This window comes from Cavia porcellus, unplaced genomic scaffold (assembly GCF_034190915.1).
Source record: "Cavia porcellus strain 051 isolate PalLab524CR breed Dunkin Hartley unplaced genomic scaffold, mCavPor4.1 scaffold_14, whole genome shotgun sequence".
NCBI classification, from domain to species: domain Eukaryota; kingdom Metazoa; phylum Chordata; class Mammalia; order Rodentia; family Caviidae; genus Cavia; species Cavia porcellus.
In genome coordinates, this window is record NW_026947497.1 from 52,285,107 (window position 1) to 52,303,291 (window position 18,185).

Sequence of the window (18,185 nt, forward strand, 5' to 3'; positions counted from 1 at the left end):
CTGCCAGCCACAGGCCCAGGCTTAATTCACAGGAATTCTCCATAAGTGTCACCATCCTCTCCTTTCCCTCCCTCCCTGGGGCTGTTCCACATCTCGTAACCAAACCCAGGTCCTCACTGCAGTCTGTGACACCCCTGTCTTCCTCCGCAGCTGTGTCCTCCCCGCAGGCTGTCAGGTGTAAGGACTTGGCCTTTCTGAATCATTAACTTTTCTTTTCCTCTAAACTCAGCTGCCTGGTTCCACAGCCTCCAACTCTGAAGACTGGGAAACTCAACAGCCAGGTTAAATCAACCTAAAAGAATAGATTCTGCACAGAGGGAACAACATTTTCCAAAGTTGGAAAGAGATAAAAGGAGGCAGGGATAGGAATATTGTCCCTTGTGTTTCTGTAACTCTCAGGACTAAGTTTCTACACTGTCAAGCTGTTGCTTCTGGGTTTGAAGAGTTTTTATAATAGGGAGACAAAAACCTTCCAAAAAATTCTGAACTAAAAAAAAATTCTAAAAGCATCTTTAAATTATTCCTGGCTGACACAGAAGTTAGTGGTTATCATCATTAAACTTGATGTTGGGGTGGGGATGTGGTCCGTGGTAGAGCCTTGCATGTGGGAGCTCTGAGTTCGACCCCAGCACTGCAAAATAAATAAAAATAAGTGACAGACTTCTTTATCACCTGGAAATTAAGAGTGTTGGAGTAATTTCACGGAAAACCAACTGCTCCATCTCTCTGGATTCAGCATTTCACGTCTGACCTTAGGCCTGGATTTGAAATACCAGCGAATCCTCTGCTGGGTGTTTTCAGCATATTCAGGGCATGGAAAGATTCCAGAGGCTGCAATGCACAGTGCTGGGTTTGTGAAAGCTTATTTAATTAAAAGTTTGTAATCCCAGTACCTCAGAGTGGCCTGCAAGGAAAGCGCAGCTCTGCAGAGAAAGGGTGGCAGGGGAGGCACTGAGCACAGGGCTCGCAGGATGCATCTCCAGCACCACTGTTCCCAGACCTGAAGCCTGTGGGCTTCGGTGAAGGAGGGCAGTGCTTACTGGCACCGAGATCCCGGTCATCGCTGCCCAGGGCCTCTCCCAGAGGACACGATGCGATCTCAGCACGGCTTCTGCAGCCGCGGGGTAGGCCGCTGACCAGTCCGGGGTTCTGCAGCTGCGGTCCTGACTTTGATGTCCGCACTGCTCTTGGATGGGCTCCAGTTTCTTGCTTCCCTTCCTGCTTCGCATTTGGACTCAGTTTTCTGCTCTGCTCTCAGGTTTGTGTCCCAGACTGCGGCCCAGGCATGTCATCTCCAGCCCAGGTAACAAGCAGCCCAGCTTTGGCATCTAACTTCAGTGTAAAACCAAGGGAGACAGTTACTGTGAGGCTCTCATAGGATGCCCTCTCTCTCGCTGTTAGTCCAGGAGAGCAACTTGGTTTCAAATCGCTGCTTTCAGTTAAGCCTGTGTTTCTCCTGCCTCCCATCAAAGCTCCGCCCAGTGCGCTGGTTTCTGTGGTCTCTTCTCAGACTGTGTGCAGCCAGGCAGGAGGCCTGCCCTTGGGTGTGACCTTGAAGGGGCTGTGGGACCCCAGTCCTTTTGCATCTCTGCCTCCTGCTCATGCCAGACCTCATCACAGGCCCTGAAGCAAGGTGACCAGCAAGCCACGCTCTGACTTGGAAACCTCACCCCTGCCTGCATCCGGGTTTCAGAAGCGCCCGGTGCCCTGCATGGGTCTCCTTGCCTAGAATCTGGGCTCCGGTAGGGTTTGGCCGTGATTTCTCCCAGCACCTTCAGCCTCCTCCTCTTTCTCCTCTTCCAGAGCTCTGATGAGAAGAATGTTAAATCTGTCATGGCCCATGGGTCCTTGATGGCTTTTCTTTCAATCTATGTTTCTTTGTTGTTCAGACCAGATCATTTCTCTTGTCTTCTTATTCTTTCTTTTTCTTTTTTGGGGGGACAGGGGAGTGAGACAGCATCTTGCTGTGTAGTTCAGGCTGGCTTTGAACTTACAGCAGTGCTCCTGCCTCAGCCTTCCTGTGCTGGCACTGCAGGTGTGCACCCCCACACCTGGCCTTTCCCTCATGTTACCTTCAGGTTTGCCGTTTTCTGTCTTCTCCACATTGAGTCCATCCACGAGGGTTTTGGTTGTATTTTTCAGTCTACATTTTCCATTTGTGTCTTTATAGCATCATCTCTTTCTGTTCCTGCCTGCACGTCTGTGCTGCTGGCTGCAGTATGCAGCTCCGGTTTCCTGAGGGCCTTTACCAGGTGGTTCTGCTGTTTCTGTCACCTGGGGCTGCACTTGGGCATTGTCTTCTTTCACTGAGACCTTCCTGGTTGTGTGTGTGACTATCAACTTGACATCTGCAGTTTGCACGGAGTTCGAATCCCAAATCAGTTTCTTGCAGAGAACTGGGGAAGCAGGGGCAGGTGCCTCTCTGTGCCAGGCCAGGGCTATGGTGGCTTTGCACCCCTGTGCTGCCCCTACCCCATCTGGTGGGGCTCTTCCTCCTCTCCTCCCAAAGGGAAGCAGACTGCTGCAGCCTCTTGGAACTGGCCAGGGGCGGTGCAAGGCCCAGACCCGCTCCCCCGGGCATGCTGTCACAGGTCCCCACGGGGTCGCAGTGGTGATCTTTCGCTCCCCTACAACTTCCTCGTGGGCATCTCCTGTGCTTCCTCTGGGCCACGGCCTCTTGGGCTCCTTCTTCTCACTGGGCTGAGCTGGGCTGGGGCTTGGGGTTTGGTCCGCTGGTTCCAGTTGGTTTGGGCTGCAGTCTGGGTCTTCAGCTTCTCTTGCACTCAGTCTGGCATCAGTTGGAGGTGAAAGGCAGGAGCCTCCGTGAACCATCCTCTCCTGAGCGGGTTCGAGGCCAGCTGTCTCCGGAGGTGAGGGGAAGAGCACGCCCCACCCCGCTCCGTAGAGATGTGACTCTCCAAGGAAACTGCAGTGAGGGATCACACACGCCGGGGGCGATTCCAACACTGTTCTTATTTTCCCACGAAGGCTGATTTTCAAGCATTCTCATGATTTTGAGGTGTTGGTTACCCTAAACATCCAAGTTATCTTCCACTTCATTCTGAATAAAATCAGCTTTAATTACTCTCTCCTGGATACATTATCCAACAGGAGAGACCTTCAGACTGGCTTGATTATGACTCATCTAGATGAAGCTGTTCATTTCCAGCACGTTGTGTTCAGTAACATGTATAAAGGAAATGCATCACCACCCTCAGAAGAGGAGGATCTGAAAGTGTGAAGCACAATTCTAAGTGAGGTTTCAGAATTCAGAAATGATGCTGAGTTCAGTTTCCAAGAGGAGCACTGCTGGCCTGACAGGTGCGGTCTGCTCCAATCCCAGCTTAGCATGATCAGTGTGTTGTGTGTGTCAAAATCACTGAGTTTCCCGCCATACATGACTAAGAACATAAGGTGGGAGATGTGGTAACTATCCTGACTTAATCCTGCTATGCATACATGTATCAAAACATCATAGTGCACCCCATAAATATAAAATATTTAAAAACTTTGAAATTACTTTGTTACATATACATCTTTCACTATAACAAGCTGTTGGAGCTATTGGAGCCGAACATACATGATGGGCTGTGGCATGGCCCGGCCGTGATAGGCCACAGCTTGGGGAACCTGGAGACTTTCTGGACAGTTTTCTTTAATTAGAATCATCTGTTGCTCTGAGGGCTCCTTGAAGCCCTCCCAAGATCCTGCTCAGGTTTCCTCTGCTGTCCACTCAACTCATTGCTTGTTCTGATTAAATATGGGTTGCAGTTGGTCAGCCAGCTAGCAGAGTTACCAGCTCTGCTGAGGATTTTAGCCCTCCTGGAGCCCTAAAGATCATCCTGCTGGTCTCATTCCTTTGGGCCTTCACTGTGTGTCTGTTTGGGTGTTGGAAGCAGAGGCACAGACCTAAACATTAACCCAAGTACAATAGGCAAAGTTTCAGAAAATACAGATTCTCCCTGCTTTTTCGATAAGAAACCCATTGTCCTATTTTAACTATAACAGTAGCCCAACAGTACATGGATTAAGATATCTGTTTTTGAGACCAGCGAGTCATTACAGCTCTTTATTGTGGTGATCAGAACTTGGATCTGGTTCCCATCCTGCAGACCTGAAAACCTTCAGTAGTGACAGAAAACATGGATGCACAAAGTCTGACGCAGTTCACCCTAAGCAAGGGTCACCAGGCTTAGCTACAACATTTACGTTGTCACTGCAATCCTGGAGGCACACGACACCAAACGTTTCCCAGAGAATACTGGACAGTGAGTTAGAGCAGCACAAAGATGCTGCTGAAAGACAGTGCACGCCGGGGCACATGACCAGGCCAGCAGGGCTGAGATCCCGACTCTCAGGCCACAGTCAGCACAGCTGGAGACCCTGGCAGGCTTTGCATACTGAGGCTGGGCTCACTCTTGAAAGAAGGAAGGAAAAGGGACCAGAAATGGATCTGGTAAGATAATGGTGACTAACAAAGTGAGGCCGAGTGAGAAATCAGGGAAACAACACCTCCACGACAGCATCCAAAAAATGAAACACCTAGGAATCAACCTAACAAAGGATGTGAAAGACCTCTACATTGAAAAGTACGCACTCTGAAAAAGGAGATTGAAAAGCTACTATGATAGAATCAGAATGGTAAGGGCAAAAAACAAAACAAAAACAGTCCTGAGGATCAGTGGAACAGATTAGAAGATGCAGACACAACTCCAAACACACTCAGCCACCTTAGGCTTGACAAAGGGGCCACACATGTTTACCGGAAGAAAGGTAGCCTCTTTAATACATGGTTCTGGAAAAACTGTCTCTCCAAAGACTAAAACTAGACCCACACCCATGCCTATCACCACAATGCACTAAACCAAAATCAAAATGGTCAAAGATCTAAATACTAAAACAGAAACACTAAATCTACTGAAAAAGAAAGTAGGTAAAAATCTTGAAGACAGGAGTAGGCAGAGAGTTCATGAATAAGACAAACTTTAGGAAGTACTTTACAGAATCAGCTGGGATCATACCTTCTTAAAAAGTTTTTTCAGATCAAAAGAAATCACCAACAGAGTAAAAACCCACAGAATGGGAAAAAAATTTAGCCAACTGTCCGTCAGACAAAGCACTTCTACCTAGAACATATAAAGAATTAAAAATGTCAGATCTCACAAAGACCCAATCCAAAAATGGGCATCTGAGATAAATACACACTTCTCAGATGAAGAAATACAAGTGGAAAATAAATATATGAGAAAAATCTTCAACATCACTGGTTATTCAAGAGATGCAAATTAAAACAACACTGAGATTCCATCTCACCCTAGAAAGAATGGCTATCATCAAGAAACCAACCAATAACAAATGCTGGTGGAGCTGAAGGGGAAAAGGAACCCTTCCCCACTGCTGGTGGGACTGTAGACTGGGGCAACCACTGTGGAAACCAGTATGGAGATTCCTCAACCCAGCTATTCCCCTTCTGGATATCTTCCCAGAAGATCTGAAAACATCATGCCACATTGATATATGTACACCCATGTTTATAGCAAAAAAATTTGTAACAGCTAAATCGTGAAAACAATCCAAAAATGCCTATCAACTGAGGAATAGATTAAAAAGGTGTGGTATTTTTATACAATGGAGTATTACTCATTCACAAAGAAGGATCACATTGAGGCTTTTATAGGTAAATGGATGCAAACTGAGACCATACTCATAATGAAATAAATCAGACTCGCATGTGTAAACATCATGTCTATGTAGTGTGAGAAGCGGAATGAGTAAAAAAGATCCAAAATGTGCAATAGATATTGTGGAAGGGGAAGGGAAAGAAACTACTCAAAAGGAAAGAACAACTGACATGAGGGAAAGGAGAAAAAAAAAGAAAGAGATATAGATAATTATACTGCTGATCTCTGTTAGTTCTGCCAAAAGAATGGTTTGTGCTTTGTTTGATCAACTTTGAGAGCCTATATCTTGTAACCTGAGCAACTACTTTGCCGATAACAATATGCAATATATTAATCATTGTTAGTCTCCTATTACTTTGTTTTAAAATTCTGTATGAAGACTGCTGTGTCAGAAGCCAAGAACTTGGAGTCCTTAGGGTTCTGGGTAAGGACTTCTGAGGTCCTTAGTGCTTATGAGTACAGAATGATGCCCAGGGCCAGGCAGCTCTCAGGCCTGCTGCACCCCAGGTTTCAGCCCCAGCACCACAAAGAGAAAAAGGCTCTAGTCACTGTTTCCATGAATCCAAGGCACAGCACGTCCTGCTGAGCTGACCACACAAAATGAAACTTAGCATGAAGCTGTACTCAACTACTGCACCCCTCATCCAAGGACCCCGACTCGGGGATGCTGAGGTCTCACATTTCGCCGAGAAGAGAAACTGCTAAACACTGGGGAGCCATGAAAACTAACTGCACAGGACACTTGCGACCCAGTGAAACCCACTCTGAGTTCAGGGTGAGTCAGCTCGTGGCTTAGTGGTCAGGGCGGAAGCACAGACTGAAAACTGTGGGTAGCTACCCAAGCTTACCTGGGAAGGCCCCTTCTGAGGGTGAGAGGGCACATTCTTTGCTGCTGTCCAGTATCCGAGCCACACTGCCCACACACCCAGCCCACCAAGGTGTGGGGCTGCACCTGAACCACGGCCGCACCCGCTTTTGTGTATTTTTAAAATTTTGAGACAGAGTCTCGCTAAGTATCTCAGGCTGGGCTCAAATTTGCGATCCTCCTTCCCCATCCTCCCCCAGTGTCACTGTGCTACTGACACTCAGTGAGGAGAAATCACTGCTCTTTCGAAACATGGGAGTTCTCCTGCTTGGCATGTGGCCTGCTTTAACTGCCTGTGTCAGTGTTTTAGGTTGGAAACAATGGTTGCCAAATTTTACTCAAATCTAAATATGCAGTTATTGACCACCTGTGACCTCTGCTGGCCCACACATCAAAGGCACTGTAGACCCGTTGGGCAGGAGGTACAGCTTCAAATCAGGCAGGAGACCCATAGCACCTCCTTTGCATTTGGTTAAATGGGTACAGAGGGCAGGCACGGTGGTCCACGCCTGTCATCCCAGCCCTCTGGAGGCTGAGGCAGGAGGATCACTGTGAGTTCAAGACCAGCCTGGGCTACACAGTGAGACTCTGTCTCAATAAGGTCACAAACTGTGTGCTGGGAAAGTGCGACCCACAAATGACTCTCAGCTTTGTGGTCTCCATCTGTGGCAACTCCCGGCAGGTTCACCCCCACCCCATGCACTCAGGTCCGCTGCAGTCTCCGGACCCTCTCCCAGCCAGGCCCTGTATGCCAGTGCCCCAGTGCCCAGTCCTCAGTGAGGGCCTCAACACTCAACGCACACAGTATCTACAGTAAAGGAGCCCTGCACAATGTGGGCTCCGAGCATTATGCAAGAATCACATGCACTCAATCGGGGATGGCACCAAAACATCCTCACTGCAGAGGGCACAGACACAGACAGAGCCCAGCCAGGCTGTTCCCCAGGGGGCTCCTCCCCAGGGGGCTCCAAGCTTGTGCTGGTCTCGTCAGGGAGAACACAGACACTGGCCAGAATTTTCTAGAATGTTGCTTCCTACAGTTCGGTGGCTTCAAGGCTCCTGGCCCTCAGCACCTTGAGGCAGGAGAGGACATGAGGCTGATGGCCCGTCACTCACAGGGCACAAGGCAGACGCCGGAGGGGCGCAGAGAGTGGCAGTTTGCAGGTCACGGCCCATCTCAGTAGGAGAAGAAACGAGGCTCTGTTCCCCCAAAGGCCAGGTTTACTGTGTTTGACTGAAGTCTGAGAAGGAGCGAGGTGCTCAGGATTAAGCAAGGGGTGCGCGGTACCCAGCTCTCCACGGGTCACATCTCAGACCCCAGGGAACTAGAAGGAGCGCAGGCCCAACGCTGGGGCCCAGCTGGGCAGAGGTCTCAGGGATGCATGGAAGAGCGGGGCTCGGCACCCCAGCGGCCCGCCAACTGGCACCCTGAAAACCTGGGGCCTGGAGCCTGCACCAGGGAGAGAACAGACAGGGCACCCTCCCCAACCCTGGGTCCACAGCAACAGTGGAGCCGCCCTCTCGGAGCCTGAGCGCCACCCAGCTCCTCTGAGGGCCTGGGTCCCAGCATGCACCCCCGGGACCCAGGCCCTGCATGTTCTGGGCCCAGTGACACCACTTTGCGGTCGGGCACTCCGCACCTGTGTGACCAGAGGCCTCTGCCTCACTGCAGGAATAAAAAGCACGCACGGCTCATTAAGAGTATCGGCAAGGCTTCATGTTATATTTATTTATTTTCCAGCTTGTACAAACTGGATGTAGAAGCATAAACATAGTACATTTCTACCATCTTGAACAAAAATATAACCAATATGTACAATTATTGTATTAAAAATACAAACGGAATACAGACTCCACCAATGTCTTTCTAAAAGACATACAGGTACAGGTAGTATCAAAAGTATGAGGAAATCACCAATTAATTGTACATTCTGCACTTGACATCACTGAGTGAACTGAGATTAGCAGTCCTATGTTCTACAATTACTTAATGTTTAGGGAACATTTGTGCAACTTGCGGTAGAGCTAGATTCCTTTCTAATATGCACATGAGGTCCATAGCCTATATAATAAAACTGGCAAATAATGCATATTCCATGTAAAGTTAGAAATGTATAATTGACAATGTAATATATAAGGAAGTAGACAAATGCCATGAGACAGAGAATTATTAAATAAAGCACTGACATTGTCTGATACAGTGAAAAAACACTGCAATTGGACTTTTAAAATTTGATGCTATTTACGTTTATCTACTGATCAGCATGATCAGCTGAATTCAATGGAAACCCAAGACCAGCAGCTCCAAACATCTGAGTACTCCTCAGACTGGCAGCCTTCACTTTCCGGAATCTCTGCAAAAACGACCCCAAATGGAGAGGGGAGTCCTCTGGAGTCCTTGGTCCTGCAGCAACTGTGAGCAGGCAGTTGCCTCCAGGAGGCGCCCCCGCCAGGCGCTCACCCTCCTGGCCAAGGCAGCATCTCTGAGGCCCAGACACTGGGGCCGGGGGGGGGGGGGGGGGGGGAGCGGCCCCTGGGGACAGGAAGCTCAGCTGGCATCAGTCCCAGGGCCAGTGCTGCACTCACTGCGAATGCTATCCAGTTACAAGCTATTCTTCAAAAAGACAACAAAACAAAAAATTCGGAAGCTCTAAAGTAACTAAAATCAAAGAAATATAACTTAAGGGGCTGCCACCTTGTCTCAGTGGAAGCAGGACACACTCCAGGTCCAAGGCCTGGCCAGAGGATGGCCTGCCGCCGTGGAGGAGGCAGGGGGCAGAGGCTGGACTGGAAGGGCCAGGCCTTCCATCCTCACCTGGCTGCGTCCCGACAGAACATTTGGGTTTTTAGAAGCTCAGGTGGCAACCTACATGAGGTTCAGAAATAATACTGCAATCATCAAAGGGCTATAACCTTGACTCTTGGAACTCATTTTCAAAAGGAGCACTGTAAACAAGAGGACAAGCACTGCGCTCTAAGGGTCTCCAGTCCCTCTCCTGGGGGCTGGAGGTCCCAGGTCTCCGTGGCAGGCTCTGCTTATCATCCTGATGACACCGAGCTCTGGGGCTGAGCTAGGATCCAACAGGGAGGCCTTTCAAAGCCTTCCTTCCAGGCACAGAGAGCGCGCCCAGGGAGCGGCTCCGGTGGGCCCCAGCATGCGGGATCTGGAATGATGCTATGTGGGCAAGGCCCACTACACTGGGAGATAGCTGCTCTGTGCATTTCAAGCAACAAAGTCTGGAAAGTGCTGGTGAGGTCTTCACAGTATTCACATGCAAAGGGGTAGGAGGAGCAGCCAACAGCCCACTGCAGGCAGTGAAGGTCCTCAGTAGCAGGGCAAGCTCTGCTCTGAGGCCCAAGTAGGATGCTGTCCTCTGTGCGCTCCTCTGCGTGGCTCGATGCCCGGGCCTGGGCCTCACAGGGCAGACACCTGCTCATCCTCTGCAGGGCAGCAGGGGAGGAAACAGAGAGGCCAGTGAGTGACCCACAGGCAAAGCTGGCTCCCCACAGCCCTGGGGCTCTTCCAGGCAGCCTTCAGCAATGAAAATGGCGCAAGATCACACACATACGCACGCACGCACACAGGCACGTATGCACGCGTGCATCTTCCAAGAGCTACATCTGATAAAAAATATTTCTGTTTACATGGAAAGTGACTCCTGTTTAAATTCACGGAAGAAAGTTATAAAATGGCTGTGCCGATTTTTAATGACGCAGCCATACACATTAAAAACCACACACAGAGATGTTAGAAAAAGGTTATCGCTGCGCGCCAATCATGAATTCACTCTCACTTGTTATATTTGGCTTTTTCACATAGTGACCATGTAAAGAAGAATGTTAAACTGAAAACTTAAAAAAAAGAAGGCTCTTGTTCTTCAACCTCAATCCAAACTCCGCAGGTAGATTTACACAAAGGCGGTGAAAGAGTTACAGAGAGGCTGGGTGTGCTGGGCCAGCGGCCTGTGATCCCAGCATCAGCAGGCTGGACAAGGAGGATCCCAAGCTCCAGCTCAGCACAGACAACTTGGAGCCCCTCTTAGACATGCATAAATGAAGGCAGACAGTGTGGGAAGTGCTCAGGAAACAGGGTCAGTGTCCCATCCACGGCACCTTTAAAACAGTGCCAGGAAATGTATGCAGCTGTATTCTCTTTCACTGCCAAAGGTCCCAGTGCCTCTAAGTCCCATATAATGTTTCAGCCATCTATTTTACAGCTCAAAGTCCTTCTTTACATTCTTCAACACAGTACAGATGTTTATCCTTATCCTTAACATAGGGCTGTGGAATGCCTTGATTTATTAAGAATCAGAGAAGAGGGGCTGGGGATTTAGCTCAGCGGCATAAGCGCCTGCCTTGCAAGCAGGCAGTCGTGAGTTCGATCCCTGGTACCGATAAAAAGGAAAAAGTCAAAAAAGAATCAGAGAAGAGGTGCAGGTGGGGGAGGGAGCTCAGGGTCTCCCCTGCTCCGGAAGCTTGCCCACCAGGCAGAACCTGCCCAGCAGAGCCCAGCCTGGCCCAGCGCTGCCCCACTGCCACCTCCCACACCTACCATCTTCCTCCTTGCAGAAGCCCTGATCCTGGCAGGGGGCCAGATGGGGATCAGCCTCACTGGGCTTGTGCCACTGTGGTCTGCCGCCCGGTGCCAAGGATGAGACCTCCGCGGGCCGCACCACCATGCATGAGCTCTGCAGCGCCACAGTATACTCTGGGGGCCGGAGTGCTGGATTCGGAGGCACCTCGAAGTCTGTGATCAGGATGCCCAAGTAGCCAGGCGGGGTTGGAGGTGGCTCTGGGTACAGGCCCTCCTTCCACACTGCAAGGAAGCAGAACCCGGTTAGGTGAAGCAGGGGTTCCGCACCAGGCTGCAGCAGTCCAACCCCTGACACTGTTGGGCTGCTCATGCACAGCCAGCTTTGGGCCTCTGAGCATGGCTGCCTTGCAGAAGGGGACCCCTCGAGACCGGAGTGGACACAAACCCTAGTGCACCCAGGCTCATGCCTGCCCGGTGTGGCTCAGCTCCTGCGGGAAAGGCACTGGCGGCCTGGCCGGCCTCCACCTCCACCATGCAGGTCAAAAAGGCTCAGTACTCCCAGGCCCGATGGCTCTCTCCGGAAACAGGACATGCAAACAAATTAGGGAAAGCAGTATCTCCATCCCTAAATGTCACCTGAACAACTAACACTGTAAGGTGTTTATGTTTCTGAAAATCCTTTTAATTAACGTTGATTAAAGTTTTGTGTTGAGCTAACTCAAACGTTAGGAACTAAATCCTTTCTTCACAATAAAAATTGTGCTACTCAGTTTTAACAGCAAGTGCTTGAAAAGGATGAACCTAAGACTGTTCAGCCATCACCTCCTCTGTCACCCGGGAAGGGCATGAAAGGGACGCCTACCGAAGGCTCCGGACAAGGCAGCGCAGCGAGTTCGAGGCCGGCCTGGGTCACACAGAGTCTGAGACCTGAAGCCCAAGCCAGACCAAGCAGTTTCTCCACTAACAGAGGGGCTGCGTCCTGTAATGAGGATTCTTCAATTCTTGCTCCTCGTGGCCCTACACACTCCTCACCGTTCCCCTCCAAAGAGCTCAGGTCACCTTCTCCCCAGAAGGAAGCAGGCATTCTTTCTCTGTCCTTCCCATCCTCCCTTTCACACTAACACCAGCGGGGAGGTGGCCCATGGGAGCAGGTGGGTCCAGCATGCCAAGGGCAGAAACTCCAGACACAATGGGGCCTCCCTGTTGCACACCGGGGTGCCCAGGAAGGGCCACAAAGCCAACCTGAGCAGGCGAAGGCCCTGCTCCAAGCAGAGCTCAAGAGAGTGGTAAAACAGTAGTTCGAAGTTTCAGTGAAAATCAAGCACTTCCCTGGAGAGCCGCTGTATAGCTTGGTTATTTTCGGACTACGAGACACGACCCAAAACACCAGGACTGGGAAATACGCAGTGAGCACAGGCACACAGCCGACTCAGCACTGCTACCACAGCCATGTCCCCCACCCACTGCCACGCTGGGTGCCCTGGGCAGCCTAGGACAGCAGAGCAGCATCTCGAGGGCACATGCGCATGCACACAACCTGGGCTTGGGAGGATGAGGTCTGAGGAGTCCCCCCAGACTTACCGACCAGCCCCTTGGTAGCGCTCGAGGTGGCCACCCTGAGGGCTGGCACAGGGCCAGCCTTGGGCTCCTCTGTGGGCGCGGGCGCCAGGCTGCTGCCATTCTCGGCCTCAAGGGACATGTCCTTGCAGCCAGTGGGAGAGGCCCAGCGGGCCCTGGACTGCGCCTGCTCCAGGCTTTCTTCGATTGGGTTCTGTCTGTCGCCCTTCTGGCCATCCTCGGCAAAAATCAAGTGGTCCAGGTGGCCCCTGTTGGCCCAGAGCCCCATGGGGTCCCCGGGGTAATCGCAGAGCACAGGCCCGAACAGTGGGGTCTCCCAGCTCCTCAGGTGCTGGATGGTCTGGATGTTGTTGTGCGAGTCACTGGAGCATGAGGTCCAGCTCCCATGGCCACTGTTGGCGGCATCCAGGGACGTGCAATAGCCCTGGTCCTGCGAGAGCACCATGGCTGTGGCAAACACGTCCTGGGCCAGGGCCATGGCTGCATAGGACCTGTGGGGAGGGAGGGACAGGAGGAGCTGACTGTGAGCCTCTGCCTCACTCTGTGGTAGGGGACAGGGCAGTCCGCAGGTCCACGAGGGCCAGGAGGTCGGCATGGTTTGTGGAGAAGGAGCCACGAGTACTCAAGGAGGGTCCAGGATGGGGTTGTCCCATGGGGCCCTTGGTGCGGGCACCCACAGGGCCAGGTGGTGAGGGGCAGCAGGGCGAGGAGGCGGGTGCAGGAAGGGCACCCACCCCAGGCTGTACTGGTCTGGCTCTAGCACTGTCTGCTGCTCTGCCCTGACAACGCCCAGGCCGATCTCCACCAGGCTCACGGAGTGCTGCTGCCTCCGCTCCTCCTGCAGGGCCATGGGCACCGAGTCCAAGGAGGAGTTTCTGACCATACCGGACCTAGAGGAGATCTCGCTGGGGCCAGAGTCGGAGAAGTTGTCCACGCTCCAGCTGGGGGCCAGGGTGTAACCTGCAAACACATGGGAGACCTCACATGATGGAAGAAAAGCCAAGCAGAAATGCAGGACGCTCACTGGGAAGGGGACCCCTCATGCCTCAGAGTTCGCACTCCTGTCCTCACAAAGGAGCCCCTTACCTAAGGAGGAGCACCGGACTGCTTAGTGGAGATACAGAAGTCAGGGCTGTGCCAAGCGAGCTCAGCGCCCGCTGTCCCCCACACCCTGTGGCCCAAGGTCACAGCACATGGAGGCTGGGCACAGGGCGTCTGCTTATGCACCAATCAGCGTTAAAAAGTAGAAATCTCATTTGTTTTGTTTTTTTTTTTTTTGAGACAGGGTCTGAGCATTCCAGGCTGGCCTCAAAGTTGCAGCGACCCTCCTGCCCCAGCCTTTTGATAGCTGGCACAGAGTGTAGGGGTGCACCACCACGCCATTAAAATCTGAATATTCCCTTTCCGCACTCATTTTTTTCTTTTCTGCATTACTAAGCATGTAATCATCTTAGTTCAAAATCATTTGATACAATCACAGACCATGTAAGTTTTTAAATGCCACTTACTACAAAATAAATAATATAGAATATGTAAATAAATCTGGAGGACCTAAATTTGCCAATTTAAGTGGCCCCCATTTCACTAACCTAGTAATTCCTGATTTATTTGTTCAAGGTCACATAGGGTCTTGCTAAGATTTAATGTGTTTCCCTATGAAATGTCTATAATCACACTGCAAGTCTTGCCAGATGAAATTTAAATCTGTTCCTCAGAAGTCCATTCCAAAATCAATCTGTCTCTGGGAAAGAGGGTCGCGCACAGCGCCTGCCCCTCAGGCATTACGACCCGGGGACTCCAGTTCTGAAAGCTCCACCTGCCCTGGTCCCATGCCATCCTACAGCTGGTGGTGCTCACTTCCCGGGAAAGAAGAGGAACCAGCGAAGTCCAGCTGCCCAGAGTCAAAGTGCCTCAGCTGAGCGCCACTGCCACTGACCGCAGGACACAGGGACAGCGCAGACGTAGCCCCCACCCAGATCTGGCACTCAGAGGCCACAGTGAAGCCTGGCCATACGTGAGCCGCTCCGGGACTCTACAAGTGACAGTGGGGCACAGCCTTGGCTGCCACCACCCAAGGGGGAGGATCAAGGGCCAGGCCCATGGGTAGGGGAAGGGGACCAAGGCCCAGCCACCCCGACAGACACACACCAGGTGCTCGGCCCTACAGTCTTCCTCCCTGTACTAACGTCAGTCACACAAGAACGAATGTTTACATAGAAAGAATTCTTCCCACATTTAGGATTAATAAAAAGGCAAATGGATGTTTAAAAGGACTGTGTAACTGATAAATCTGACATACTGTAATATTAAAAAGAAATACAAAAATTCTTCCCAATGCTTAAAATGAGGGAAGGCCCCTGACTGTGAAGGCACCCTGAGCAGATTAAAACCTATGAAATCAGCAAAAAATTCTGTAACTGCAGAGGGCAGCGCCTAAGCCCACCACTACAGCCCTACCTTTCTTGGGCGAGCTCTGCGGGGATGTGGGTGAAGACAAGAGCTTGGAGGACGCGCTGGACAGCATGTCCTCCGCCTGCTTTGGGTGGCGCTCCAGACTGCCTTCTTCAGACAGCGAGAGGATCTTCTTTAAAGCTTGCGGAGAGTTTATGCCTACAAAAATAAGCAAATAACTAAAAACTTCTAACAACTAAAGGGCTGTATTGAAACTCAGTGCTACTGTAAGGTTCCACATATTTACAACTGGATATTCCTTGTACCGTCACGATATGAGAACAGGTGGAGGAGGCAGAGATGCCTGTGCTCAGACTTCCGATTCCCAGGGCCAAGAGGTGGCTGTGGATGTTTTAAATTCCAAACGTCTGACACCATAACCATGTGCTTGGCAACAACCAAGATTAAGTGGACAATATGTGAACATCTGAATTCGGGGCTCAGTGGGGTCACTTCAACTCCAGCTTGGGTTGGAAGCAGGTATTTGCTACTACGGGGCAGTTCAGCTCTGGGGAAAGGGGAACACCAGGAGAAAAGCAGAGGGCCCAGAGACACGGAGCGGATGGGGGAGGCAGGATACAGCACCAAGGGTCCTCATCAGTAATGTACTCAGTCCACAGAGGAAGAGGAAACTAGCTGCCTCTTCCACAGAAGCCAGGAGGGCGGCTCCCAGGGTGCATGGGCCTGGCTGGGAAGGGTGCGTGGGTAGACACAAAGTGACCCCTTGATTATTCTCCAGGAGTATGGGAGACACTTTACAAAGCTTCTCATAGTACTATGGGGCGTCCTCAAACTCCCTCAGAGCTGACAAGCAGAGAGATTTCCAGAAAGGAAGAACAGCCCCAAACCATGTCCCCCCTTCCTGCCAGCATGCCATCTCATGTAAGCAGCCTTCTGCACTCTAAATGGCGTCTCTGGGGAAGAAGCGATACAATCAGGCACAGCGGTGTGAAAACTCCAAGTGCACCAAAGCTACAGGCCAGCAGGCAGTCGCCTCAGGCTGGCAGGGCCTCAGCAGACTGTCAGCACTTCACACATGGCGCCCTCCGCACAGAGGGGCAGGGTACCTCGACCACACTCCTCCGAGCCGCCTCAGGGAGGATGGAGGTCAGCCAACAGCGCCCAGCACAGAGACCGAGGGACCTCACCCAAGGCCCAGCGCGTCTAAGCCAGCCTGCTGTACCCTGGTAAAAACATTCCTTATTTCTGTTCAGGTTACTTCCTTCCACAGACAGGCAGAAGAAATAGTGGGCACACTTTATGAAAGCTTGTTCTGTAGTGCATCTATTTGAGAAGGGTAAACCAATGAATGCGCTGTTTTTAAGGAAAAAGATGAGGTATAATTTCATTAACCTGCGAGCTCTGTCCGTATTTCCAGTGCCTGAAACTTGCAGAAGTGGGAGCTCGGTGAGGCAGAGCTGTGCCCATGGCCGGCATGCCTGCGGGCAGGCTCCGAGGCCTGCTACTGACATGGCTGAAGCCAGCTCGGTTCGAGGCACTGACCTGAGAAACACTCAGGCACAGAGCCGGCTCACCACTGCTAGCACAGCCGTGTCCCCCACCCACTTCCACGCTGGGTGCCCTGGGCAGCCTAGGACAGCAGAGCAGCATCTCGAGGCCACATGCACATGCACACAACCTGGGCTTGGGAGGATGAGGTCTGAGGAGTCCCCCCAGACTTACCGACCAGCCCCTTGGTAGCGCTCGAGGTGGCCACCCTGAGGGCTGGCACAGGGCCAGCCTTGGGCTCCTCTGTGGGCGCGGGCGCCAGGCTGCTGCCATTCTCGGCCTCAAGGGACATGTCCTTGGAGCCAGTGGGAGAGGCCCAGCGGGCCCTGGACTGCGCCTGCTCCAGGCTTTCTTCGATTGGGTTCTGTCTGTCGCCCTTCTGGCCATCCTCGGCAAAAATCAAGTGGTCCAGGTGGCCCCTGTTGGCCCAGGGCCCCATGGGGTCCCCGGGGTAATCGCAGAGCACAGGCCCGAACAGTGGGGTCTCCCAGCTCCTCAGGTGCTGGATGGTCTGGATGTTGTTGTGCGAGTCACTGGAGCATGAGGTCCAGCTCCCATGGCCACTGTTGGCGGCATCCAGGGACGTGCAATAGCCCTGGTCCTGCGAGAGCACCATGGCTGTGGCAAACACGTCCTGGGCCAGGGCCATGGCTGCATAGGACCTGTGGGGAGGGAGGGACAGGAGGAGCTGACTGTGAGCCTCTGCCTCACTCTGTGGTAGGGGACAGGGCAGTCCGCAGGTCCACGAGGGCCAGGAGGTCGGCATGGTTTGTGGAGAAGGAGCCACGAGTACTCAAGGAGGGTCCAGGATGGGGTTGTCCCATGGGGCCCTTGGCGCGGGCACCCACAGGGCCAGGTGGTGAGGGGCAGCAGGGCGAGGAGGCGGGTGCAGGAAGGGCACCCACCCCAGGCTGTACTGGTCTGGCTCTAGCACTGTCTGCTGCTCTGCCCTGACAACGCCCAGGCCGATCTCCACCAGGCTCACGGAGTGCTGCTGCCTCCGCTCCTCCTGCAGGGCCATGGGCACCGAGTCCAAGGAGGAGTTTCTGACCATACCGGACCTAGAGGAGATCTCGCTGGGGCCAGAGTCGGAGAAGTTGTCCACGCTCCAGCTGGGGGCCAGGGTGTAACCTGCAAACACATGGGAGACCTCACATGATGGAAGAAAAGCCAAGCAGAAATGCAGGACGCTCACTGGGAAGGGGACCCCTCATGCCTCAGAGTTCGCACTCCTGTCCTCACAAAGGAGCCCCTTACCTAAGGAGGAGCACCGGACTGCTTAGTGGAGATACAGAAGTCAGGGCTGTGCCAAGCGAGCTCAGCGCCCGCTGTCCCCCACACCCTGTGGCCCAAGGTCACAGCACATGGAGGCTGGGCACAGGGCGTCTGCTTATGCACCAATCAGCGTTAAAAAGTAGAAATCTCATTTGTTTTGTTTTTTTTTTTTTTGAGACAGGGTCTGAGCATTCCAGGCTGGCCTCAAAGTTGCAGCGACCCTCCTGCCCCAGCCTTTTGATAGCTGGCACAGAGTGTAGGGGTGCACCACCACGCCATTAAAATCTGAATA

At 52.1% G+C, this 18,185-nt stretch overlaps 1 protein-coding gene across 1 annotated transcript in view; it reads right to left on the reverse strand.

The window, feature by feature from the left end:
* Positions 1–9,073: 9,073 nt before the first annotated feature.
* Positions 9,074–18,185, reverse strand: part of LOC100725604 (uncharacterized) — a 65,726-nt gene continuing 56,614 nt past the window's right edge. Inside the window, 9 exon segments of the mRNA XM_063260527.1 lie at positions 9,074–9,987; positions 11,099–11,560; positions 12,662–13,149; positions 13,199–13,317; positions 13,422–13,618; positions 15,116–15,268; positions 16,793–17,280; positions 17,330–17,448; positions 17,553–17,749. Of these exon segments, the coding sequence (XP_063116597.1) occupies positions 9,962–9,987; positions 11,099–11,560; positions 12,662–13,149; positions 13,199–13,317; positions 13,422–13,618; positions 15,116–15,268; positions 16,793–17,280; positions 17,330–17,448; positions 17,553–17,749 (2,249 nt within the window). The 3' untranslated portion in view covers positions 9,074–9,961.